General features: G+C 53.8%; 2 protein-coding genes and 1 long non-coding RNA gene across 4 annotated transcripts in view; all 3 read left to right on the forward strand.

Moving 5' to 3' along the window:
* Positions 1-242: 242 nt before the first annotated feature.
* On the forward strand, positions 243-666 carry LOC133260818 (histone H1.2-like; the record flags this gene model as incomplete). The annotated part of the gene is made up of 1 exon (XM_061439549.1): positions 243-666. A coding segment is annotated over exon 1 (387 nt), but the record flags the coding sequence as incomplete, so codon positions are not given.
* A 26-nt stretch (positions 667-692) lies between these two features.
* On the forward strand, positions 693-16,265 carry LOC133260301 (uncharacterized). 2 transcript variants are annotated; one of them, XR_009740733.1, is made up of 3 exons: positions 693-8,124; positions 8,700-8,763; positions 12,175-16,265. It is a non-coding gene; the product is annotated as an uncharacterized LOC133260301 (long non-coding RNA). The 2 variants fall into 2 exon arrangements; XR_009740732.1 differs by having other exon boundaries at positions 693-6,310; positions 7,996-8,124; positions 8,700-16,265.
* A 43-nt stretch (positions 16,266-16,308) lies between these two features.
* Positions 16,309-25,544, forward strand: part of KCNK9 (potassium two pore domain channel subfamily K member 9) — a 112,263-nt gene continuing 103,027 nt past the window's right edge. The window contains exon 1 of the mRNA XM_061438523.1: positions 16,309-21,096. Within this exon, the coding sequence (XP_061294507.1) occupies positions 20,421-21,096 (676 nt within the window). The 5' untranslated portion in view covers positions 16,309-20,420. The remainder of the gene's footprint in view (positions 21,097-25,544) is intronic.

A 25,544-nucleotide genomic window follows, 5' to 3' on the forward strand; every position in this document is an offset into this window, starting at 1 on the left:
TGCAAAAATTTGAATCTAAATGTTAGCAAACAGATTCAGTAACGTGTAAAAGAAGACCACGATCAAGCTGTATTCATCCAGAGAATGCAAGGTTGGTTTTACATTGGAAAAGATATTAGTGAATCCACCACACTAGTAAATTAAAGAAGAAAAAGCATATAATTCTTATAGACATGGGGAAAGTCTTTGATAAGAGTCAACATCCTTTTATGACTTAAAAAAAAAAAAAACAACCCGATCGGCGCTTTGCCACTTGTACCCGAGTTCTAGATCTTCACCATGTCGGAGACTGCTCCTGCTGCTCCCGCTGCCGCACCTCCTGCGGAGAAGACCCCAGTCAAGAAGAAGGCTGCCAAAAAGCCGGCTGGGGCGCGCCGGAAGGCCTCCGGGCGCCCGGTGTCTGAGCTCATCACCAAGGCTGTCGCCGCCTCCAAGGAACGCAGCGGCGTGTCTTTAGCTGCGCTCAAGAAGGCACTGGCGGCCGCCGGCTACGATGTGGAGAAGAACAACAGCCGCATCAAGCTGGGTCTCAAGAGCTTGGTGAGCAAAGGCACCCTGGTGCAGACTAAGGGCACTGGGGCTTCTGGTTCTTTCAAGCTCAACAAGAAGGCAGCCACCGGGGAGGCCAAGCCCAAGGCGAAGAAGGCGGGTGCGGCCAAGCCCAATTTAGAAAAAAATAAAAAAAATAGAAAAACCAACCCTCCCACAAAAGCCTCTTAGTAATCTAGGTCTAGAAGAGTTTCTTTAACCTAATAAAAGGATATCTATAAAGAATATATATAGAGCAAACATTATTCTTAATGTTGAAATGTAGGCACTCTCTTTAAGATGGAGAACACAACAAGGGGTCTCATTATCCCCACTTCCATTCAACATTGTATAACCAGTCCATGCCAACACGGAAACTTAGGTAGGAGAGCAAATAAAAGGCATAAGAGCTGGAAACAAAGAAACAAAACTGTCATTATTTGCACATTTTATCATCAGTTATACTTAAAAGTTCCATCTAGTCAAGGCTATGGTTTTTCCAGAGGTCATGTATGGATGTGAGAGTTGGACTGTGAAGAAGGCTGAGCGCTGAAGAATTGATGCTTTTGAAGTGTGGTGTTGGAGAAGACTCTTGAGAGTCCCTTGGACTGCAAGGAGATCCAACCAGTCCATTCTGAAGATCAGCCCTGGGATTTCTTTGGAAGGAATGATGCTAAAGCTGAAACTCCAGTACTTTGGCCACCTCATGCGAAGAGTTGACTCATTGGAAAAGACCCTGATGCTGGGAGGGATTGGGTGCAGGAGGAGAACGGGACGACAGAGGATGAGATGGCTGGATGGCATCACCGACTCAATGGACATGGGTTTGTGTAAACTCTGGGAGTTGGTGATGGACAGGGAGGCCTGGCGTGCTGCGATTCATGAGGTCGCAAAGAGTCAGACACGACTGAGCGACTGAACTGAACTGATACTTAAATCCTAGAGAATCTTCAGGTTTATTAGAATTAATAAGTGCTCAGCAATGTTGGGGCTTCCCTGGTGGCTCAGAGGGTAAAGTGTCTGCCTGCAATGCAGGAGACCCGGGTTCGATCCCTGGGTTGGGAAGATCCCCTGGAGAAGGAAATGGCAACCCACTCCAGTACTCTTACCTGGAAAATCCCATGGACAGAGGAACCTGGTGGGTGTGTGTAGTCCATGGATCACCAAGAGTTGGACACAACTGAGCGACTTCACTTTCACTTTCTTTAGCAATGTTGTTGGATACAAAATCAGTATAGAAAATCCACAGCATTTTGTGCCACAACCAAAACCATCTAGAAAATAGTTGTAAACATTACCTTTTATAGAACTACAAAAAGTATAAAGAATTCATGGTAGGCAGAATAACGAGATTCCAAATATGTCCATGTCCTGATTCCTAGAACCTGTGAGAATGATGGGTTCATGGCAAAGAGTAATTATGGGTACAGAGAAAGTTGCTGATAGCTTGACTTTAGGGAGATTATTCTGGATTATCCATGTGGGTCCAGTTTATTCACAAGGTTCCTTAAAAGGGAAAGAGGGAAACAAAAGAAAACTCAAGAGATGGCAGTGTGAGAAGAATTTAGCCTGAAGTTGCCGGCTTTGAAGATGTAGGAAGGGGCCTTGAGCCTCAACCTCGAGAAGCTGGAAAAGGCTTCTCCACTAGCCTAGTGGAAACAGATTCTCCACTAGCGCTTTCGCTCACAAGGACGAAGCCCTGGGCACATCTTGACTTTTGCCCAGAGAGACTCATTTTGGACTCTGACTTCAAGAACTCCAAGATAAGCAACTTGTGCTATTTAAGCCACCAAGTTTGCAGTAACTTGTTACAGAAACAAAAGGAAAATAGAATCCAGGAATAAATCTTTTCTCTAATGTGCAAGACCATTATGGAGAATGTTATAAAAAATTTATGGGAAGACATTAAAGGAGATCTAAATAAATAGTTGGAAGACTCTCTCATAAAGATGTAAATTCTCACTAAATTGATCTATCAGTTCAACACAACACCAATAAAAATCTTAACAGTTTTTAGTGAAGCTTGGCAAACTGACTCTAAAATTCGTATATAAAACGCAAAGGCCCAATAATAGCCAACATACTCTTAAAGAATAAGTCAAAATGTATCATAATGTTAAACAAGTACACAATGTGGAATAGAAAAATGGACCAAAGGAAAGTCCAGGAACAGAGGCATGCATATAGGGACATGTGACGTGTGAAATATTGCTGTCACGTATCAGTGGAAGAGGGTGGACTTTTCCCTAAATGGTCTCAGAAAGTAAGCGAGTAGCCATAGGGAAAGAGATATTGGGCCCTAGTACACACCACACAAAAAAACCTACTGTAGGTTAAGACCTAAATGTAAAAGGCAAAGTGTAAAACATTTACAAGATATTAAAGATATCTTCTGATCCCAGGGTAGGGATAGATGTCCTAAATAAGACACAAGAAGCACAAGCCATAAAAAATGATAAATGTCACTGTATTAAAACTAAGAATTTCTTTTCATCAAAAGATACCTAAAGAAGATGGAAAGACAAGTCACAAACTAGGAGAAACTTGAGGAGAGTCTCCCACTGTTATACAGTTATTTAGCCTAGAAATAATGTAGGTCACTCATGCTCAGAATCCATAGAAAAGAACAAGTCAGTGACTGAAGATGTGTGGCCTGTCCCTTATAGTGAGGAGAGTATGAGCAGCAGAAGCTTCTTCCACTCCTAGTGAGGTTGAACTGGTCATCTGCCGTGACCCAGTGACTTAACTGCCAGGTACATACCACAGTGAATACACACATGGCGTGTGTAATGTGAGCTGGGCGCCAGAACAGTTGTTCATAGCAGGGGGGAAAAAAGGACATCAGCTCACATTCCATAGAAAGGATGGAATGTGCAGATCCATTTTAGCATATCTGTATAGCAGAATAATGTACAATGATGAATATGCAACAATGTGGATCCATTTCCAAAACATAACATTGATGGGAGAAAGCGGCCAACAGAAAAGCACATGCAATATGATTCCAATTACATGAAGTCCCCAAAGCAAAAAGTTGTTGTTGTTTTTTTTTTTTTAAAGCAATAAGGATAAGCAAATGAGTTACTTATACAAAATTTAGCATAGATTCCCTGTGGAGCTGAGAAAAAGGATGGGATTTGAGAGGGAAAATTGGACTCTGGGAATCAAATGATGTTCCATTTATTCACCTGGGTAGTGAGAACTTAGTTCTGTGCTTCTCTCTAAAAATTGAGATGTTCAATTCAGGCCCAGGTGACGAGAACTGTCAAAGACATGGCTTTTGGTTAAAAAAAAAGAAAGAAAGAAAGAAAGCTCCTTTGGCGCAGATTCAGCAAACCAATAAAGAAATTCTTTCCTTCTTCCACCTTTAGAATTCGGTTTGCCATTTCAAACCTGCTGATTAATCACAGTGTGTTCCTGGCAGCTGCCCAGGCCAGCTCCTCTGAAAATAGGTGAAGTGGAAGCCCTAGGGCAGGAGCACCTTCAGCACCACGGACAGCAACCCACTGTTGGCCCTTCAGAGACCAGCTGCAAAGGGATTCAGAGAATTGCCTAAGGGCAGAGGCTTTCACAGTCTTGGCCCAAGCCACCAGCAGGCAGAGGATGAAACAGAACCCATGTCTCCTGATACCTGATCCACTCTATGTTCCATTGCTCCTGGCTTTGGCTAAATGGACTGGAACTCCTCCCTAAACCAGGAAGTCACTAGGAGACTTCCACGTGTAAGTCTTCCACATGGAAAGCTTGGGCTTTGCAGTGAGTGTCAGCAGGGTTGAGATCTGGACTCTGCCCCCACCCTCTGAGTGCTCTCGGAAGTCTCTGCCCCTCGCCAAGCCTCAGTGTCAATCATATCCACTCCCCACAGAGTTGCTGTGAGAATTCAATAATATTAGATCTTGTGCTCTGGTACACAATTAAAACCAAGAAAATTCCCTTTCCCTCAGTGTATTTCAAACAGGGGAAAAAAAATCCTTTGGAACATTTAAAAGAAGCTGAAACAATTAGAGTCTGTTTTAGAAATAAACCCCACAAAATTTCCGTATAAAATGTTGGCATTTGCTAACAGATATTAAGGTTCCTTTGGATGTCCTAGTTCTGGTCACTCTGGTTCATTTCAGCCCCCTGATCATTGCCTACTGTGTCTATACTCTGCTATGCCAAGAGATACTCAGAGAAGGGCATGACGATATGCTCACAAAATGTCCCAGGGCTAAGGGTCCTCGACCACACAGTCCTTCCGCACAACGAACCTGAAGGGTGATATATTGTTCTTTTAATTAGTCACTGGATTCCATTTGCTAGGATTTGATTTAGAAATTTTCATCTATATTCGTAAGTGCCGTTGGTCTACAATTTCTCTTTTGTTGTCGCTGTTCAGTCACTAAGTCATGTCTGACTCTGCGACCCCATGGACTGCAGCACGCCAGGCTTCCCTGTCCATCACCATCTCCCGGAGCTTGCTCAAACTCATGTCCATCACGTCGGTGACGCCATCCAACCATCTCCTCCTCTGTCATCCCCTTCTTCCCCTGCTTTCAATCTTTCCCAGCACCAGGGTCTTTTCTAATGAGTTGACTCTTCACCTTATTTTGTATTAAAAGATATTCTAGATGCACAGAATGAATAAGGGAATTTCTCTTCTATCCTTTTCCATGGCCCCAAATAGTTTAAACAGTATTAAAATGATTAGTTCTTTAGAAATTAGATAAAATTCAGCGGTAAGCCTGTCTGATTCTGCAGTCTTTTCACTGACAGATCTCCAATCACCTTCTAATCTCTTCTATGGTAATTGGTCTATTAAAATTTTCCATTTTTTCTTGGACTGATTTTGGTAATTTACTTTTACTAGGAAATCATCCATTTCCCTGAGGTTTTCAATTTGTTATCACAGAGTTGCATATAATATTCTCTCATAATTATTTTTATCTCCCCTGTATCTGTAGTTATATTGGTATGTCTGCCTTCTCATTCCTAATCTTGTCTAATTTTACTCTCTCTCTCCATTCTCCATAATTGGACTCACGAGGGTTTTTTTTCCTATTTTATTAGCCATTTCAAAGAACAAGGTTTTACATTTATATATTCTTCCCACTATTTAAAAATGTTTTCTATTTCATCAATTTCAGGTCTTAACCTTATGAATTCCCTTTTTATTGATTCTTTTGTTGTTTCTTTTCCTAATTGCTTGAAACAAGCACTAAAAATGATGCCATGTTTAGTCTTTGCCCCTCTAATGGAAGTATGTCAGGCTGTGTGTTTCTAAGCTGTGTTAACTTTAGCATGTATGTATATATACATACATACGTACATATTTGATGTGGACTGTTTTAAAAGTCTTTATTGAATTTGTTCCAATATTGCTTCTGTTTTTTGTTTGTTTTGGTGGCAAGGCATGTGGGATCTTAGCTGCCCGACCAGCGATCGAACCCACACGCCCTCCATTGGAACGTGAAACCTTCACCACTAATAAGGGAGCCAAACACACTTTGTTTGCAAATGTAAAACAGTCCTGCATAACTCTCGGATTGAAGAGGAAAATCAAAAGAGAAATTACATACTATCTGGGAAAAGAAACAAGGAAAAAAATGTTGGAACATATACTAGGGACTTCCCTGGCGGTCCAGGGGTTAAGATTTCACCTTGCAATGCACGGCTTCCCTGGTGGCTCAGACGGTGAAGAATCCACCTGCAACGCAGGAGACCCAGGTTCAGTCCCTGGGTCGGAAGTTCTCCTGGAGAAGGGCATGGCAAGCCACTCCTGTATTCTTGCCTGGAGACTCTGGTAAGTCACTCCAGTGTTCTTGCTTGGAGAATCCCATGGACAGAGGAATCTGGTAGGCTATACAGTCCATGGGGTCACAGAGTCAGACACGATTGAGTGACTAACACTTTCCCTCTATTGAATATGGCTGGAGCATGAGGCCTGTGAAAACTTCACTCTTATGTTCTTTAATCTGATAATATTTTCTTGTGAGCCTATTATATCCTGATTTTCTTCAGTGACCTTTGGGCACATAAACAGGGATTCACTATTTGATTTAAAATGTATATATATATATATATATATACATATATATAAATGTATAAAACTGCATGTTATATATCCATTCACAGTTATTATTTGCATTATTCAATTCTGTTATTACTTTGTTGTTTTTTAATTTTAAATATACATAAAAGCAGAGAGATAACACATAAAAGCATCCATCACCAAGATTCAATAGCTGTACATTTTGCTATGTTTGTTTTTACTGCGGTATTTAGAATTAAATTATAGGCTTCATTTCACCCCTAGACACTAGTTTGCCTCTTCCCTACTTAACCATGAAACTGTTGCTGTACCTGAGAAAATAACGATGATGTTCTATAATATAGAACTCCATCCATAGTCAAATTTCCCTAATTGTCCCTAAAATGACTTTTAAAAACCTGATTTGTTCAAACTAGGTTCGAGTCAATGGCCATGCAATATATTTGATTGCCTCGTAACTTCCAATTGCTTCCTAATTTCTAACACTCTTGTCCATTTCTCACAAAAAGGTGCAGTTTTTTCTCACTATGATTTTACCTGTCTCAGGTTCTCCTTCCTTTACTAGTAGGTTTCACTTGGATAAGTAGTTGTTTGTTGTTGTTTTTAAATACAGGCTTATGACCGCATAGCACTTCACTGTATAACATTCTAACGTATCATATACAATTATTTTAAACCATGTTGAAATTAATATCTGCCAGTCCTACTTGATACTTTGTTTTCATCTGCTTTATCCTTGTAGATGTTTTCCCAGAAATGGATCTTATCTTTTAATATTTATTTGGCTGTGTAGAGTCTCCCTTGCATCATGCGGGATCTTTCATTGTGGCACGTGTACTCAGTTGCTGTGTGGGACGTGGGATCCTAGTTCACGACCCGGGATCCAGCCTGCACGTTGCAAGCCAGATTCTAAACCACTGGACCACCAGGGAGGTCCCTCTCAGCAATTTATTTTAAATATATAAAATATTACTTTGTTTCAAGTGTGTTTCTAATAAACAGCTGACAACTGGCCTGCCTTCCTGTTGCGTGTTGAACCCAGTGTGATAGGGTCTATCCTTCCACGGGAGAACTCGATGCTTTCCACTGAAGCTCCGAACACTTACATATATAATGTAGCTCCTGTGAGATGCTGTTGTTGATTATTTTGTATCATTGTTTCTACCTCACTTTTGATGACTTGATCAAGTTGCTGTTCCTTCCATCTTCCCCTTTCTTAATCTGGAAGTCCCCACGTAGGCCCTTTTCTCACGTGTCTCCCCCAGATTCATATGTTGAAGCAGTCACTCTCAGAGTAGCTGTTTTGGGGATGGAGCTTCTTGGGGGTAATTAAGGTTAAATGATGTCATAAGGATGGGTCCCAGATCCAGGAGGATTAGTGCCCTTCTAGGAAGAGACACCAGAACTCTCTCTCTCTCTCCTGCCCCTCCTTCCAGCACTGCCCAAAGAAGAGGTCATGTGAGTACCCAGCAAGATGGCAGCCGTCGCAAACCGAGAGGCAAGACTTCAGAACAAAACCTGTCTTGCAGGCCCCTTGATCCTGGACTTCCAGCCTCCAGAAACAAGTATGTGTTGTGCAAGCCTGTGGCAAGACTGGTATTTTGTTATGCTCACCCAAGCGGATAGACCCTAAGATTCCTTCCATTGCGTTGATGGTTCCGTTTCCCACATCTCTCTGCTTTGAAAATAAGACACCAACTATTCCACACAATAAGATGTTCTATTTTTCTGCTAATTATTCCCCCTCAGTCTAAGAAGATGACCCTTCCAGACATCTTTTATTTTCTTCCTTTCCCCTTCCCCTCCAAGATGAGATCCTTGCAAAGTTTATCATTTGCGCCCCCCCTCCCCCGGCCATAACTCATAGCTACTGCTGAGCTATGACTTTTGTAAATAGACTATCATTAGAATTTTTCCTCCCAGTACAGACCTTCAATTTCAGGAACCCTTACTTAGCACTTAGATGGCACAGTCTGAGACAGGTCTATCCTGATTCATTTTTGTTTAATTTACCCACATATCAAGGTCTGCTGCTCACTGTCTTTCCCTTTTCATTTTTCTTCATTCTCTGGGCTCTGTCCTGTCTCTTTTATTTCCAGATTTGAGTCTTCTCTTGAGTCTTTTTTTTTTTTTTTCTCAGAAGGGGCAGGGAATAGAGGAGAATTTGGAAAGTGTCATCGCAGAATCTTCCTTCGGCTTCACAGGTGAGCGGGAACTTACCTGGGAACAGGATGCTCAGGCGAAGGTCTATGCTGGGCATGAAAGTGGACAGAAGTCCACTGGCGTGGCCTCCAGATGTGATAGAGGAGGTTTCTGGGCAGAAGCCTCTGGGACCGTGGTGAGATCTGCCAGGTTCCCTCTCCCTGTCAGGGATCATGGGAGCCTAGGGCAGGCGAGTGTCTGCCAGCCTGGGTCTCAGTGGACCAGTGCGAAGAGCTACTGTCAACTCAACATGAGCAGGATGAGCCTTTGTGATCTGAATGACTGATTTTGTTTTTCATTTAAAAATTGTTCTGGTACTGATGTGTCTTAGTCAGCTCAGGCTGCTGTAAGGAAATACCGCAGACGGTGAGGGTGACACCAGACACTTAGCCCCCACAGCTCTGGAGGCTGGGGAGCCCAGGTCAGCGCCTGGCAGGGGCCCTCTTCCTGGTTTGCAGATGGCCCGTTCTCATCCTGTCCTCACGTGGCCGAGGCGGCCATAGGGGAGGTGGTTTCTGGTCTCCTCCTCTTTCTATAGGAACTCTAATCCCGTTGGGGGCCCCACTCCTGGGACCTCATCTAAACCTGTTACCCCCCACAAATGCCCCACAACCAAGTGCCATCACGCTGGGGGTTAGGGTTTCAGCAAATGAATCTGGTGGGAGGGTCACAAGCACTCAGTCCATAACTTGCTGGATAACCCACCCCATCTGACTCATTCAGAAGCCATTTGGATATGGGATGCTCTCACTCTCCAGGTATAATTCTCTCCCTCCTGTCGGGCTCTGGCCCCTCCCCCCACCTCTCCCACCCAGGTGGTATGATTTTTCTTTATCAGCAAAATACCCCCATGTTTGTCTGTGTCCCCCAGGAAGCAGATGTTGCAATGCAACTAATTACACAAGAAATTTACTAGGGAGGACGCTTAAGTGAGGGGTTTCTCAAGTGGCTCAGTGGTAAAGAATCCGCCTGCCAATGCAGGAGACACAGGAGATGAGGGTTTGATCCCTGGGTCGGGAAGATCCTCTGGAGGAGGAAATGGCAACTCACTCCAGTATTCTTGCCTGGAGAATCCCACGGGCAGAGGAGCCTGGCGGGCACAGTCCAGGGGATGCAGAGTCGACATGACTGAATACGCACAGTGCTCAGTCACTTTGAGAGGAAACGGGGAGGGAGCTGGGAGAGCCATCATACCGTGGTCCCACTTAAGTGAAAGAGAGAGGGAAGGAAGGATGGCAGGTGGAAACCGAATACTCAGTCAAATCCTGCTGCCAAAGATGCCTGCTCAGAAAAGGCAGATGGACAGGAGATGAAGCAAGGCCTGGCCCCAGAGTCTGGCCTGACCCTTCTCCCGATGCTCTCCATAACGGCTGAGACGCCTGCCGTGCAGGCCAGACCACGGGTCAGTATGGCCAAGCACGGCTGCACAGGGGAGGGCGCAGGGTGGGTGCGCTGAGCTGTAGACAGCACTGTGGATGCGGGATCAGAGGTGAGCACGTACACGGCGCCTTGGGCTGTGACGTGTAAGCTTCCTGACCGCACCTCTGTGCCTCCAGGGCCTGGACCAGGAACCGGCCGAGTAGATGCTTAACAGACACTTGTGTCAAGAAAGAATGAACACCGGTAGCTCTATTCTGGCCTCAGATTCTAAAATGAAGTCTGGGAGAGAGACAGAGACACTGGGGTGGGAACACCAAAGAGGAGTTCATCTGGACCGAAGTCAGGGACACTTACCCCAATAGTATCAGCCCTGCCCAGCATCTCCCCGCTTCTTTCTGATCTGCCCCCACCCCCACCCCTTTGATTCCTGTATCTCCCCTTCTTCTCTCTGATGCCCCCAGGCTCTCTAGCCTTCTCTCTGGTCCTCCACTCCCCAGCCCTTCCTTTCTGATGTCATGATCCTCCTGTTCCAGCCCCTGCTCTGCTGGGTTCAAAATCGTAGGACAGTCATGCAGGAGTCAACAGTGCCCCTGCGCTTAGAGAAGAAACAGTAGCCCATGAGAGTGAAAAAAAGTGAAAGTGGTAGTCATTTGGTTGTCTGCCTCTTTGAGATCCTATGGACTGTAGCTTGCCAGGCTCCTCTGTTCATGGGATTCTCCAGGCAAGAATCCTGGAGTGGGTTGCCAGTCCCTTCTCCAGGGCATCTTCCTGACCCAGTGATAGAACCCGGGTCTCCTACATTGCAGGCAGATTCTTTACCATCTGAGCTTCCAGGGAAGTCCAGCTTATGAGAGAGTGAGGTTCAAAGCTGGAGACAGAGACAAACACGACCAGCTCGGCTTCCTTCACTGCTTGCCTGTGCCACTGACTCTGCTAAGGGCAAAACATACCATGTCCCCATTTCACAGATGAGGAAACTGAGACTCAGGTGAAGTAACAGGCCCAAGGTCAACCTAGGACCATCCGACTCTGTAGCCAAGCAGCTTGCACTACCCCTACCCCAAGCTCAGAGACTGCTGGTGTGGTGCCTGGCTCACCTTATGGCTTTTGATCCTCGCCCCCACCTCCAGGCTGGAGAGCTCCCCAGGCACACTGAGGGGCTGATACTGCAGGAAGGGGCTGCCCCACACCATCCAATGAGGGGGTGTGCCTAAGCTCCCTCCCTACGCAGTGCACACATGGACTTCCGTGAGTGCACCGGTGAAATCCATCTTCCTCCCATAGCCTCAGAGAACCTTCATGATCTGGTCCGGCCTCCCGTCCCCCTGGAGGCTCAGAGCCCTGCCCTCTGAACTCACCTTGTGCCAACTTCCCCCAGGCTTACATCCCAGTCACATCTGCCTTCTGGCTCTTCCCTGAAGAAGCCAAGACCCCTCCCCTGGCCCCAGGGCCTTTGCACAGGCTGCTCCCTCTGCTTAGATGCCCTTTCCTGGATCTGAACATGTCGTTCACGCCTCTGTTTCAGTGCCATCCCTGAATTGTTCTTCAGTTGCCGAGTCGTGTCTGACTCTTTGTGACCCCATGGACTGCAGCATGCCAGGCCTTCCTGTCCCTCATATTCCCTAGGAGTTTGCCCAAATTCATGTCCATTGAGTCGGTGATGCCATCCAACCATCTCATCCTATGTCACCCTCTTCTGCCCTCAATCTTTCCCAGCATCAGGGTCTTTTCCAATGAGTCAGCTATTTGCATCAGGTGGCCAAAGTATTGGAGCTTCAGCTTCAGCATCAGTCCTTGCAATGAACATTCAGGTTTGATCTCCTTTAGGATGGACTGGTTTGATCTCCTTGTGGTCCAAGGGACTCTCAAGAGTCTCCTCCAGCACCGCAGTTCAAAAGCATCAGTTCTTTGGTGCTCCATCTCTGACTACCACCCCCACTAACGTCCCTCCGTCCAGCCCACATTTCACCGTCCCAGTCACCCACTCCTGGCTTTACCCTGATGGTTAACTGGTTCACTGTTTATTCTCCCAGCAGGACGACTGTTCCTTGACAGCAGGGACCTTGCTACTGGCTCCCTAACACCCCTGGAGGCAAGAGCTGGATTGTCAAACTGTGTAGACCCCCTGGAGACCCTCCAGGGGATGGGAGCCGGACCTGACCTTGGGGGCCTGATAGGTGCATGGTGTCCCAGCCCTGGTGACGATGACGACTCTGTGATCTCCCATAAGTGCCTGGACTTCTCTGGGCTGCCACCTCCTGACTTGTCAAATCCCTTCCGGCACCGTGGGAAGAGAATCAAGCCCTGAACAGTGCTCTACAACACGTGTATCCTCAAAGCGTTCGCTGTGCCTGCTCCACGCTCAGAACCACGGAGGGCCATCAGCCTGTCCCGCAGCCTGGGGACTGGCAGGCAAAGTCCCCTCTGCCAGGAAGCCCTCTGGGGGCCAGAGTTGAGGCTAGTCTGGGTGACCACACCCCCACGTGACCCACAGGTCTCCAACTCCAGACCTGCCATCTCCTGTTCACTTTGCATCACAAACTCCCAGTCCTCTCCTGGCATAGAGGCCCCCAGGCTGGCAAGTGCTGTCAGGACAGAGAGCAGCTCAGGGGCAGAGAAAGCCCCTCTGAAGCGCCAGACCCTTGCAGAGCCCCCCGGGTGGTAATTAAACTCTGTGGATGTTTCCTGAGCCCTACTCTGCTGGGACTCAGGTCAGACAAGCCCTGTCCTGGGATTCTTCGCGGCCTGGAGCAAAGCAGAGGATGGAGTAACCGTGCTGAGGTCAGGACTGTTACAGGGGCACACGGGCCGTGCCCTAGACCTGGCCTGAGCCAGGAGGGCTCCCTGGAGGAGGCACCCTGCCCTCTCTCCCCTCCCTTGAGAGGGTGACGAGCCCTGTAATGATATATAGGATACACCTGCAAGTCCCCAAATAGCAGCGGTGCGTACAGGGACGCCGCATTCTTGCTGCGAAATTGCTGCCACCTTGGCTGCGTTTGCAAAAATACCTTCTGCCACACAAAGGTGAAAATGGCAGAGGCGAGAACCAGGCTTCGGAAAAGGAAAAATATTTAAACACCTTCCTCAGGGACCTGTAAGCTCTCGGCACGGGGACAGTGATGGCGCCGTGTGACTGGGCTAAAGTTAGCTCCCACCGGGGTAGCTGGCTGCGAGCAGCGTCTCCACCGCGAGTGTGTGGTGGCTGGCACAGCTCCTCGGCTGGCGGGCAGGGCGGTGCGGAGAGGAGGGCAGTGGACTCACACTGCGTGCCCCCCGCCCCCCACGGGCACCGCACACGCCTGCCTGCACTGCATCTGGACGGATGGGGGCACCTCTGCCCTTGCCAACCAACCCGGGGGTGCACAGAGGGGGTCACTCACTGGCCTGGGGTCACTCACTGGCCCGCGGTCACAGCAGGTGGAGACGACAAACCTGGAATTGGGATCCCAGCCACCGAACTCAGAAGGCTGTTCCACATCGAATACCATTAGGGTCCACCTGGGAGAATCGAGTTTGCAAATGAGGGAGAGAGCCGGTCACACTGCGTGTGCACCTTGCAGACAGGCTGCTTCCGTGGAGACGGTCCCCAGCTGGACCTCCACACCCCGGCTCTGTCCCTTCCCCATGCTGGACAATTTTTGGGTGTTCCTGTCCAACGACAGCAATTACCGCATCAAATGATCCTGTCTCACACCCAAGTTCAGGCTTTCTCAACGTCCTTGGTTAGAGCATTCTCCATAAACTATTGTTTCTGTTTATTCTTAACAGCAGGAGATTTTTCTAGATTTCTTATTTTTATTTATATTATCGTTTTTATTATGAAGGAGAAGAGCTGGGTTCAACAAATGTTGAACGTCTCTCTATGGGTGTTTAACCATTAGTTCAGGCCCTGGGTGATGAGGAGGTGACTGAGAAAGGTCACCGATGCCATTTCCTGGCCACCGCTATGTCGTTCTCAAATCCATTTCATTAATCTAGTCAGCAAACGCCCAGGAGCCTCTGCTCTGCCAAGCGCTGGGTACCCAGCAGCGGAGGTCGGGGACAGGATGCCCCTCCCCCTGCCCAGGAGCCCCGCTGTGGGCGTGGACACGCGCCCTCCCATCTCCTGGGCCTGGTTTGGGAACAGCCTCTTGCAGGTACTGGCCCTGCTGCCCTGGCCTCAGTTAATGAGACCCTCCTGGTGGGCACAGGGTTTGGGCTCCTCCATCTGTCCCCCTCGGGAGCTGTCAGCTGGTGAAGCTTCTGCCGATGGCCTGATTGATCCTGGCAGTGCTGAGGCTCCGTGGGGAAAGCGATGGGGCTATTTATGGATCAGGTATGGAGCTGGGCAGTTGTTCAGGCCGCATTAAGAAGCCTGAAATCCATTAATCACGTTTCCTCCAGTAAAGCAAGGGCATGTGAGTGCGGCGGGCACTGGGGGCCGTCCTTGGTTTGAAGGAAGGGGCCTTGGCCTGGCCTTGCCTCCGCCCTCATTCGCATGTCAGCCCAAGTCCCAGGGAGCGTTGGCCGGCTCCTCATTGACTAGATGAAATTCCCACTCTTAAAAGTCTTCTGACTCTGGGGGCACATCCGGAGCTCTGATTCCGCACGCCGATTGTTCCTGCAACAGTTTATAGAGTGCGATCTCCTAGGCGTCTTTGCCCACACAGCCGCAATTTGAGACCCCACTGCACAGGGAGAACGCTGGGGCTCAGAAACCTCATGTGAGACCTCCTAGGGCCCACGTCTCAAGGAGGAGCCCTGCCCAGTTTGGGGCGCACGTCCTCACATCACCTGCTGATCAATATTCAGGGAAGCTGGAAGTCCAACAACCAGAAGCTCATGGGCTGTGACAGTTCACTCTCTGAACAACCTCCCTGGCCCCCGATATGACCTCCTGGAACCCTCTGGGCACACTGAGCCAGGCCCAGCCTCAGTTTCCCTTTTGTGTCATGGCTCTGCCTCTTGTGTCTCAAACCCTGGGCCCCTTTCCTGCCCTCCTTCCCCAACTCTCGCCACATCAGCCCTGCGGCTGGCCCTGGCCTCTCTGGGTCTAATCACAGAGCCAGTGAAGTCACTGTGAGCCCTTCCTGGGTACCAAGGACTGGGCTGACCCTCCCTCTTCCTTCGCAGCCTTGCGGCCTGGGCTGGAAGAGAAGGGCATGGCCTCCCAGCTCCTAGCACGTTCCACCAAGCATCTGCAGTCATGGTCACTGCCCCAAGTGTGGAGCCTTGGCCTTATCACCAGCCAATGGGATGCCGGTGGCCTCACAGGGTCAACATGAGTACTTGGTGCCCCAGCTCAAGCTGAACACCCAGCAGGTGCTCGAGAAAGACTCCCTCGGGACCATCACAGCAGGGGCCATACACCATTATCGTGGTGCCACTCTCAATCAAGAGCTTCTCATGGCCCCCTGTGTCCTCCTACAATGGGTGTAAACTCTCCTTTGCCATGGGGCCAGATTGGTGATGGCCCTGAAAGGAAACAGGGGAGTACTGAGCCCAGAATGAACCCTGTGTGTGCACCTGTGTTCAAGATTCTCAGGCTGTAACAACAGATCCTGACCTAAGACAGGGCTGGGGTTGATTAACAATGTCTGCCGAAGGCCCAGGTCAAGGGAAGGCAGCCCGTATGCTAACATCAGTGAGCTCAGCCTTGGCGCCACTCCCCTCTCCGAGCTCACTGCTTCCTGCTTGAGCTCCTGTTCCCTCCTGCCCTCTCTTCCACCTTTGTCTTTTGTGTTCTTTCTCCTTCACTGCACTGGACCCCCAGGGGCATCAGAGTCACGCCTAAACCTTGGGCACTTTGGGGTCCTGGCAGGTAACCACCTTTGCCATCTGCACAGCTTTTTTTTTCTCTTTCACTCTTTTGCCTCTAGTTCTTCCTGCCCTCCTATGAGAGATCTCGCTTGGGGCAGTGACCTCAGACCTACTGGCACATGAATTCAACTCTGCTCTTTAGTCTTTAACAAACATTTATTGTATACCTTGGGGCTTCCCTGATGGCTCAAATGGTAAAGAATCTTCCTACAATGCAGGAGACCTGGGCTCTATCCCTGGGTGGGGAAGATCCCCTGGAGAAAGTGAATGGCTACCCACTCCAGTATTCTCGCCTGGAGAATTCCACGGACAGAGGAGCCTACTGTGTGGCAGGTCCAGTGTGACTGAGTTGATGCTGGCATAGCTCCTGCCCTCAAGGAACTCACTGACTGGCAGGGGTGGTGTGACTGGCACTGAAGGAGTCACGGGATATAAGTTAGTGCAGGGATGCAGGCGCCTGCCTCATCCAGCCTGGGGACAGGGGAAGCTTCTGGAGGAGATGCCAGAGCTGGATCTTGACGACGAGGAGAGGAGAGCCTGAAGGGGCATGAAACGGTAATGAGGTGGAGGGAACAGCAAGAGCAAACGCAGGGAGGAGTGAGGATTGGAAGGGGCCGCTGCCCTGGGCACTGGCCCCGCCCCATGGCGGGACCACCCACAGACTCATCTGTTGATGGGGAAGGGGCGCTGGACCGAAGTGAGGTCCACCTGACTGTCTGGCCTCCCCGGGTGAGGCAGGGTAGTGATTCTAACCCCAGGGGCTCTGGACACCTCACCATGTGTAGAGAACCGAGAAAACAAGTAGGCAGAGTTATAAAACCATGATATTATCTATTATCTAATCAGATACACCTGGCTTTACTAAAGACACTAATGGCCAGGGAGGCCCAGGGTCAGTTCCCCGGAGGAGCACAGACAGGCTGCCAGCGCACAGGTCTCCTGGGCACCAACTCACAGTGGCCTAAACCAAACAGTGAATGAAGCATTTGCTCCGGGGAGATGGCCTGCAGCGTTCCTCCACCCTCAAGACCTGAGCGGCTCCTCAAGAAATGCTTTCCCTGGGCTCTCATTGGCTAGGAGGTGAGCCACGCCCAGCCAATCACTGCGGGCTAGGGGAACCTGGCCGACTGGCCACACCTGGGATCTGGATCCACCTCCAGGCTGAGCTGGAGTTGGTGTTCCCAGACCACGGGGCAAAGAGGGAGGTGGTCTCTGCAGACCCACGTCCAGCAGCCTGCTTTCTGGACTGAGCAACCCACAGGGCTATAGCTGAGTGATTGCCGCGGGGATGAGTGTCTGGGGTCAGGGAAGGTGTCAAGACCCAGGCTCTGCTCCAGGTAGCTCACCTCCCCCTGCAGGTCAAGACCATGGCAGGACAGGGCAGTGTGGGTGCTGGGGGGACAGACCAGGGAGCCCTCCTCTTTCTTTTCTCCCCAATCAAGAACCCTCCAGAGGTCCGGCTCCCAGGCTTGTGTCTCTGGAGTCTAAAGGCTGTATTTGGAAGGGGAGAGGAAAGAAGGACCCTTGTCTGGGAGTGGTCTGGGGCTCTTCGTGGCACTGAACTGGGGTCGGACGGCGGCCAGCCAGGTCCTTGAAGGAACGCAGGTCAGAAGCCAGGAGGAAGTTCAGTGCTGGTTCTGGACCCGAATTGCCTAGCAATTTACAGGTGGAAGCGTTCCCATCTGTAAAACAAGCGGTTCTGACTAGTTCGTCTCTGAGGTCCCTTCCAATGCTGCACACAAGGCTGCTCCGTTTGCCTGAAAGGTTGTAAACTGAATAAAAGTGGCTCCCTACGAAGCTTGGAATCCGTGGGTGGACAGCTTCCATCCCCCGCTCCCGCACCTGCCAGCGGGGACAACTTGGACTTTTCCTTCCAGGGGTTGACTCAAACCGGGCGACCTGTGGGTCGGAGTCCGCTGCCCCCTGGTGGCGTCCGGGCGGCTTCCGGACGGCGTGGGCCCGACGGCTGTGACTCAGGGGTGGCGCCGCGGCCGCGCGGCGGGAGGCCCGGCTGGGGTTCCGCCGTGGGCCGAGCCGCCACGGCGCAATTAATTACCAGCTGCTGGGAATCCTTGTCGCCCGCTCGCGGTGACTCACCGGGCGGTCAGGCTCATTCGCCGAGCGCGGGGGCCTCGGTTTCCAAAATGAATTTTGGGGAGCGCGCCCGCTAGCGGGTGGGGCTCCCCGCCCCCGCGCCCGAGGGCGAGCTCGGACCCAGAGGGGACCCAGCGGCCCAGACGTCGCCCGCAGCGCGGGTTCCCTTCCCCGGTACGCACGCCCGGGGCACAACCACCCGCAAGTCCCCAAAATGTGGTTGACAGCATTCCAGCCGGGGAGCCTCCGTGGGTCCCCAGACTCTCTTGACCCTGAGTCCTGTGAACAGGGAGCCCAGCACGGCCCGAGGGGATGCTCTGCAGGGATCTGGGCTCCTGGAGCGAGATGAGCGAGGGTTGAGTTTAATTCCCTGGCCTAGAGTCCATGGCTAGCTTCTGCTCCGTTTTTTTAGCCCGCCGCCCGGGGGAGGCGCCCCTTCCCTCAAGTCTCCCCTTTCTTGGCCGAGGTCCAAGGGAAGGGGCGCCCAGGGGTCTCCGCGACTCCCGCTTGCCCCTTCGGGCTTCATTGCTCAAAAGGCTATTAAAGGGGCTGGTGATCGAGGAAAACTCCCTCGACGACCTGAGGGAAGACGGGGGTGGGAAAGAGGGCAAAGGGGGCTGAAACAGAAGGCGAGTCGAGGCGAGCGAGGGCTCCTCTCTGGGCTCAGCGAGCAGCTGCGCCCAGGCCGAGTCCCGGGCTTCCTCCCCAGGCTGGCCGGGAGAGGCGCCGTCGCGAGGGGCGGAGAGCCGCGGGGAGGGTCAGGGTTGAGTTACGGGGGCACCCCGCGCCCAGCCTAGGGGAACTAAGGAGTGTTTCTCGGAAAAGCAACAGGAAGCGGACGGGGGAAAGCGGCGTCCTCCCCAGCGGCCCCATCCCAGGAGCCGCGGCTCCTGCAATCCTCAGCGCTCCCCGGCCGGGGCTGGGCCGACCGGCCGGCGGCACCCTCCGGATCCGACGCGGCCCTCCGGATCCCAGCGCGCCAAGAGGAGGTGCATCCAGACCCATGACACACGCCCGCGGCCAGGTGGCTGACCCCGGGGGAAGCCGCGAGCGCCGGCGCGCTCCCTTCGGGCGCCCGCGGACCCGCCCCTCGTGCTCCCACTCTCCGCTGGATTTCTCCTCTCCCTTAAGCTGCCTGTCTGCCTTCTCCGGCTGCATGCCGTCTCTGCGTCCGAGCCCGGGTCTCTCAAACTCTCCGCCTCTCGGGGAGCTGGACTCGAGCCGCCCGAGAAGCCTCATTTATCCTCCCATCCCCCTGCCAAATCCTGTCGGCGCTCCGCCCCCCACCCCCACTCGGGCGACACCCGGCCCTCCGCCCGCCTCCGCCCCCTCCCCGGTGCCACCGGGCGCCCCTCCCCGGCCCCCTCCGCGTGCGCCCTGCGCCGCGCTCGGTCTGCAGCGGGAGCCGCCGCCGCGGCTGCCTCGCCAGCTGGCTGGGGACCAGGCGGGAGGTGGCGCACCCAAGAGGCTGCGGGAGGGGGGAAGGAGGAAGGGAGGCCGGGCCTCAGCGTAGCCCGGCCCCCGCCCCCCGTGGCCCTCCCGCCGGAGCCGGGCTGCCACGCGCGCGCGCGCGCACACACACACACACACACACACATACACACACACGCGCGCCCGCGCGCGCATACACACACTCACTCACACGGGCACACATACGCACAGACACACGCACACACACTCGGGCTCCCTCCGGCGCGCACGCACGCAGCGCTCCAGGCAGACCAGCGCTGCGGCCGCCTCCCCGGACGCCGGAGGGCCCCGACCCCGGCGCGGCTCATGCGCCCGCGCCCACCCCGCATCTCCGCGAGGCCCGCGGGACCCCTCCCGCCGCCGCCGCCGCCGCGCCCGCCGCCCCCGGAGGAGCGGACTGGCCGACCGCCGCCGCGCCGTCCCCCGGCCGCCCCCGAGGCCGCTCCGCCGCGGGCCCTGCCGCCCGGGGGCCGCGCCCCGCTCCCGCGCCTCGGGGGCTGAGCCCAGCAAACTTCGCAGAACGGCCGACGCCTGGCGGGGACCCCGCCGCGTCCCGGGGCGCTCGGGTGGACGCAGGGCGCTCGGACCTCCGGGCAGCCGGCCGCCCGGCCCGCTGCACCTGCTCGGCCCCTTCCCGGATCGCTGGGGACTCCGGAGACGCAGCCACTTCGCAAACTTTTTCACCCCCCTTCAAAGGGGGGCGCGGAGGGCTAAAGGGGGAAGGAGGTCCCGCGGGGCGCGCGCAAACCTGCGGGCTCCTAGCTGGGCGCCGCCTCCCGGGAGCGGGACCCGGAGGGGCGCGGGCCCCGGCGGCCGCGCTCCGGCTCCCGCTCCCGCCCCTGCTTTTCCGGCGGGAGCGGGGGGCGGGGTGCGGAGGGCAGCGAGGCCCTCGCGGTGCCCGGCGGGGCCGCCGTGCATGGCCCTGCGCAGTGGGGCGGGCTGTTTTGGCCGGGTCTGGCGCAGGGTGTCGGGGCTCCCGGACTCCTGGCCCCGGCGCTCCAGCAGCCTCCTGTGCCTGTCCGCCTTCTCGCCGGAGCCCGGGCCCGCGCCGCCCCTGCCCCGCCAGCCGCCTCGCGGTGGCAGCGGCTGTGGCGGCCCCGGCGGAGGGGGGCCCCCCCAGCCTCCCCGCCCCCCGCCTCCCCGCTGCTGCTGCTGCTGCTGCTGCTGCTGCCGCCGCCGCTTACAACTTGGAGGCGGCGGCGGCGGCGGCGGAGGAGGCGGCGGCGGCGGCCGCCGGGCGCTGCAGTGGGACGCGCGCGGCTGCGAGCCTGCGGGACATGCCCCCCGCGCCGGCTCCTTGCTGGCGGCCATGAAGAGGCAGAACGTGCGGACTCTGTCCCTCATCGTCTGCACCTTCACCTACCTGCTGGTGGGCGCCGCCGTCTTCGACGCCCTCGAGTCGGACCACGAGATGCGCGAGGAGGAGAAACTCAAAGCCGAGGAGATCCGGATCAAGGGCAAGTACAACATCAGCAGCGAGGACTACCGGCAGCTGGAGCTGGTGATCCTGCAGTCGGAGCCACACCGCGCCGGCGTCCAGTGGAAATTCGCCGGCTCCTTCTACTTTGCCATCACGGTCATCACCACCATAGGTAAGAGCTGGGCGCGCCGCCGCCCGGCTCCCCGCGTCCCGGGAGGAGTCCGGGGAGGCGGCTGAGCGCGCAGCGCAGGGCTGGGTGCGGGGCGCCGAGGGTTAAACGCCGCCTGTCGCCAGCGCGAGGGGGGGGGCCCTTCCCGCAGCGCCCCCTCCTCTCCGGGAGCCCCCCGCCTCTCCTGCGCCTCCTCGCCGGCCTCACCCCTCGCGGACCCCACCCGGGGCTCTCCTCCGCGCCGGTGTCTGGACCGGGCGTGCGAGCCCGGAGCGAGCGTGCCGAGCCTAGAGGGCGGAGGCGCCACTTTTGCGAAGAGAGTGGAGCGCTAAGAATAATCCCGTAGCAGACACCCACCCACCCACCGCCCCGGCGCGGGCTGGGCTGCGCGGGGCTCCAAGCCTTACACTTACTACCTCTCCCGGAGTTGGAGAGGGCTGCCTTGGCACTCGCGGCGCGGAGACCGACTCAGATGGCCCGGGCACTGCTCTTGGAGCGTGGGAGGCGCTGACCCTCGCCAGCCTTCTCCGAGCCCACATCTTAGCTTTCCTCCCTCCTGGCTCCTCTTGTTCCAGGGCTGGAGCCCGGGTGTGCCAGGCCCCTGGCAGGAGAGAGTTTGCTGTTTGGTGATGTGGAGGGCGGGGGGTTGGGGGGAGACTAGGGGGCCGTGACAGCCCTCTGAAAGGCTCTAGGAGGGGGGGGCTGGGGTGGGGTGGGGACAGGACCAGTCCACCCCTGGGCTGTGAGGGTGGGTGAGGCAAGTGTGCTTACTGCTGAGAAGCTGGGGAAGTTCTGGCCCGGTTCAGGGAGAGAGTCCAGTTGGTACATCCTGTGGATTCTGAGCCCAAAGGCACTGCCCACCAAGCAGTCTCTGGGGGCTTCCTAGGGCAGGACCCCCACCGAGGCCTAGGTGTTTGGAGAACTGTGTCTATCACACTTGAAGAGGTGGGGGAAGGAGTAGGTCTCTGTAGCCCAGTGGAGGTGGGGACCCTTCCCCATGGAGGCAGGAGGTAGGGTGGCGTCTCTGGTTTGCAACTTGTCCCAGCGCGGCTTCCAGCCTCTCCACGGCCACCCCCTTGGACCTGTCGGGGCCACCGCGTTGGCTCACGGCCATCACTCTTTTGACCCCCTCCACGTATTTGTGCCCCTGCGCCCTGAGCAAAGGCCCCTTCTCTCCCCAGCCTCTCATTATCCCTCCTGCCTGACTTCTCTGGACCTCTTTCTCTGATTTTTCCTTCCCTTGATATTTTCCTTTCTCTGGAAAGCTCTGCATGCTGCAAAAACAGTATTTCTCAGTGCCATATGCAACAGGAAGCGCCAGCACAGGACGGCTTGTCTTTCCTTCTTGGTTGAAAAGACTTTGTAGAGAGTCATCTTGTTTGAAATGTTTAATTCATTGGTGTAGGTTTCTATGTTTTCAGAAGGAAATCGTCCTTCTGTTGTCAGCAGAACCAGCTTTGCTCCCTCTTGCCACACGCCCTTGGCCCTGTGGCCAAAACACAGAAAAGTCCTTCCTTTCCCACCCTGTGCTTCCAGCTCCCGAAAGGGCCAGCCGGCCAGCGTTTCTGTCTTTAAACTTTCAGTGTGAGCTGTGGCCAAGACACACATGTGCAGGGTGGCAATCTTGTGGGGCAGGGGCCTGCTTGTGGGAATGTGCCCCCCCCCCCCCACAACCGACTGCCCTGGGGGAGGGGAAGAACTCATCATTCCTGGAAGGGCCTTGGGTGATGTAGACTCAAAAGAGATAAAACCTGCGGGCATGCCGGCCTCCAGGAGTGACAGGAGCCCAGGATACCTCGCTTGGGCTAGTCCTGAGAATTGAATTGCAGCCTTGGTGAGATGGTGGTTGGAGTTACAAATCAAACCCAGAGATGGTCCATTTACCTGATCAGGTTCTTGTCAATCGCACTGATTGATTCTGATTGGTGGTTCTGGACATGTGCTTCTAACAGTTCGGGCCCCAAAGACAAAGAGTCGAGACAGGGTGGCCGAGTGGATCTTAGCCAGAGGTGCGGGTGGGATTCCAGTCAGCACAGGAGAAGGGGCCGCTGATGACTGGGTGACGTTTTCTCAGTTCTTTTGTTGAATTTCCAACTGATTTTCCAGCAAGAAAGGTTGGAATATATGTGTAAGGTTAGGAAGACAAGACTGTCCTAACAGCATTTCCCTGCCGTGGAAAGATGCCAAAGCTGGAGCCCACTGACCAGGCTTGGAACCTGAGGCTGGTGAGACCTGGAAGACCATGGCGCACGGCAGGTGGGCTGGTTCCTGACTCCTAGCCTCAGTTACCCCCACCTGTAGGAGGACTGTGACTTGGGAACACCTACGGGGGTGATTCTGAAGGGCCAGTGGCCAGTGCAGTCACCTGGTACAGTGCTGTCTGCAGTTAGTAGGTGAGAATCCAGGAATTTTGACATCAGCCTCAGATTCTCCCCTAAGAAGCTGTTTAGCTCTGAAGAGCTCGCATTTGCAGGAAACCAAGCACCTTTCTAGTTAATTTGTTTTTTTTTTTTTAATATAAATGTAAATTAAGGTTCTCCTAGGCCTAGAACAAAACCCAGCCCCAAGCCAGGCCCTCTGAGGAGCCATCTCCTATCAGATGGTGATGTTGATGAGTCAGGTGCGTCTTCGCAGGATTCTTTTTCATCTCACCTTGAGTGGTTTCTTGAGCCTGTGTGCTCCAACTTCTAGTTCCAGCCTCCAAGGTGGGGCAGGCGCCACCCGCACCCGCTCCCGCTCTGCTAATGAACCCTGCTTCCCGGATGGATGCACTTATTAGCGCCCTCGGTGAAATGGATTTTAAGAACACGTATAATGACCACTTTGCCTTGGATCCGTGGCCGCCGTCTTCGTAAGAGGCTTTGCTGGGCTCTCACGCCGACCACAGCCCCTGCTGTCCTGGGAGGCCCAGACTCAGCCAACTTTGTCCCGAGGAGGGACGAGCACAGGTCACACTGGCTTTGAGAGGGCAGACTCGCTTCCGTCGTTGATCCAGGTCTGGGTGCCATCTGTCCCTGCTCACTGCTTCTGAGGTCTGTGCCACTTGTAGCTACTGCCCAGTAGATCATGTTGGTTCTAAATTTGGCAAGTCCTAGGCCTTTGGAACTCTCCATCACGTCAAGATGAAAATCCTTCTGCACACCCTGCCGTGCCTGTCTGGTTCGCAGGAGGGTTGGACGCCCTCCCACCCCGCTTCCTGGGCTGTCGGGAGGAGCGGTGGGACTCGGCCTGGCAGGGCTGTAGGGTGCCTGGGCTGAGTTGCTCTGCTGGGGCTAAGGCCCGGGTGGGGAAGGAGCCCCAACAAACTTGTGCTTTTCCTACGGAGGCGCTGGAGGCCAAAATTATGTCCCACACTCAGCTACTACACCTGACAGCAGCGGGAATCTCGACACTTCTCTTCAGACTCTTCACATCTGTGTTCTAAGCTGTTACCACCTTCGGGATCATTAAGGAAGAAACTGTGCTTAGAATTCTGATCTCATTTGGAGGATCTAAGAGGACGATTTAAAAACTGGTCCTCACAGGGGAAGGAGGGAGTGGAGGACGTGGGTTTATGTTTTTGTTGCTGTTTGGAGGAGGGGAGACTGACACGTGGTGGGGGGATCCCCCTAGCTAAAGGCGGGGTGGCTGCTGCAGGAACCAAGGTGATCGGCTCAGGGAGCGGGTCTCTGGTGGGGAGTGGGACACTGTCCCTGCTCGAGGTCCCCTGAGAATGTGGTGGGACATCCCCTTTCCTTGCTCACACACAGGACCTTGAACAGAGTTCTCGCCAGGCGGCAAGTGTTTCCCGCGTCATCCTCTGGCGCTCCTGGCGCGGTGTTCTGTCCATAGTTCACAGCCTCGCTGTGCTGCCCCTGCCTGGCCTGTATTGCCTCTGAGGCTCTGGGACCGTCTAAGATGATAAGATAAGGTCTGGCCTTGAGGCAGGAGCGGGGCTGGAAACCCACACAGTTGGGTACCGTCCAGCGGGAAACGCAGGGACAGCTGAACTCACTTAACCCTTCCCGTGCCACTAGCAGGCACCCTGAGTTGGTGAGTCTCTGCTGGCCTTCGTCCTCCAGGACACTTGGCTTCCTCTCCACCCCTCATTGCCGCTGCCCTCAGCGCCTCCTCCAGCTCTAGCATTGTGGATGCCATTTATTCTGCCCCGGGGGAAGTGTGTCTTTCCTGGCATGCTGGGGCCCATATAGAGCCTCACATGGAGTGGGCACCTCCAGGAGGACCCTGGATGGGAGCAGGACCCCTGAGTACACAGCTTCCACACACGTCACCCCTGAGGTAGGAGGGAGCATTGCCCCACTTTACAGATGAGCAAACTGAGGCCCAGAGGAGGCAGTGTGCACTGGGGCAGAGGGCCCAGAACTCCTAGTCAGGATCCCCTCACTGCCAGCTCCAAGTACAGATTCCACCAGGAGCCAGGGACGGGCCTGTGGAATGTTCCATCTGTGTCC

This window comes from Bos javanicus, chromosome 14 (genome assembly GCF_032452875.1).
Source record: "Bos javanicus breed banteng chromosome 14, ARS-OSU_banteng_1.0, whole genome shotgun sequence".
NCBI lineage: Eukaryota > Metazoa > Chordata > Mammalia > Artiodactyla > Bovidae > Bos > Bos javanicus.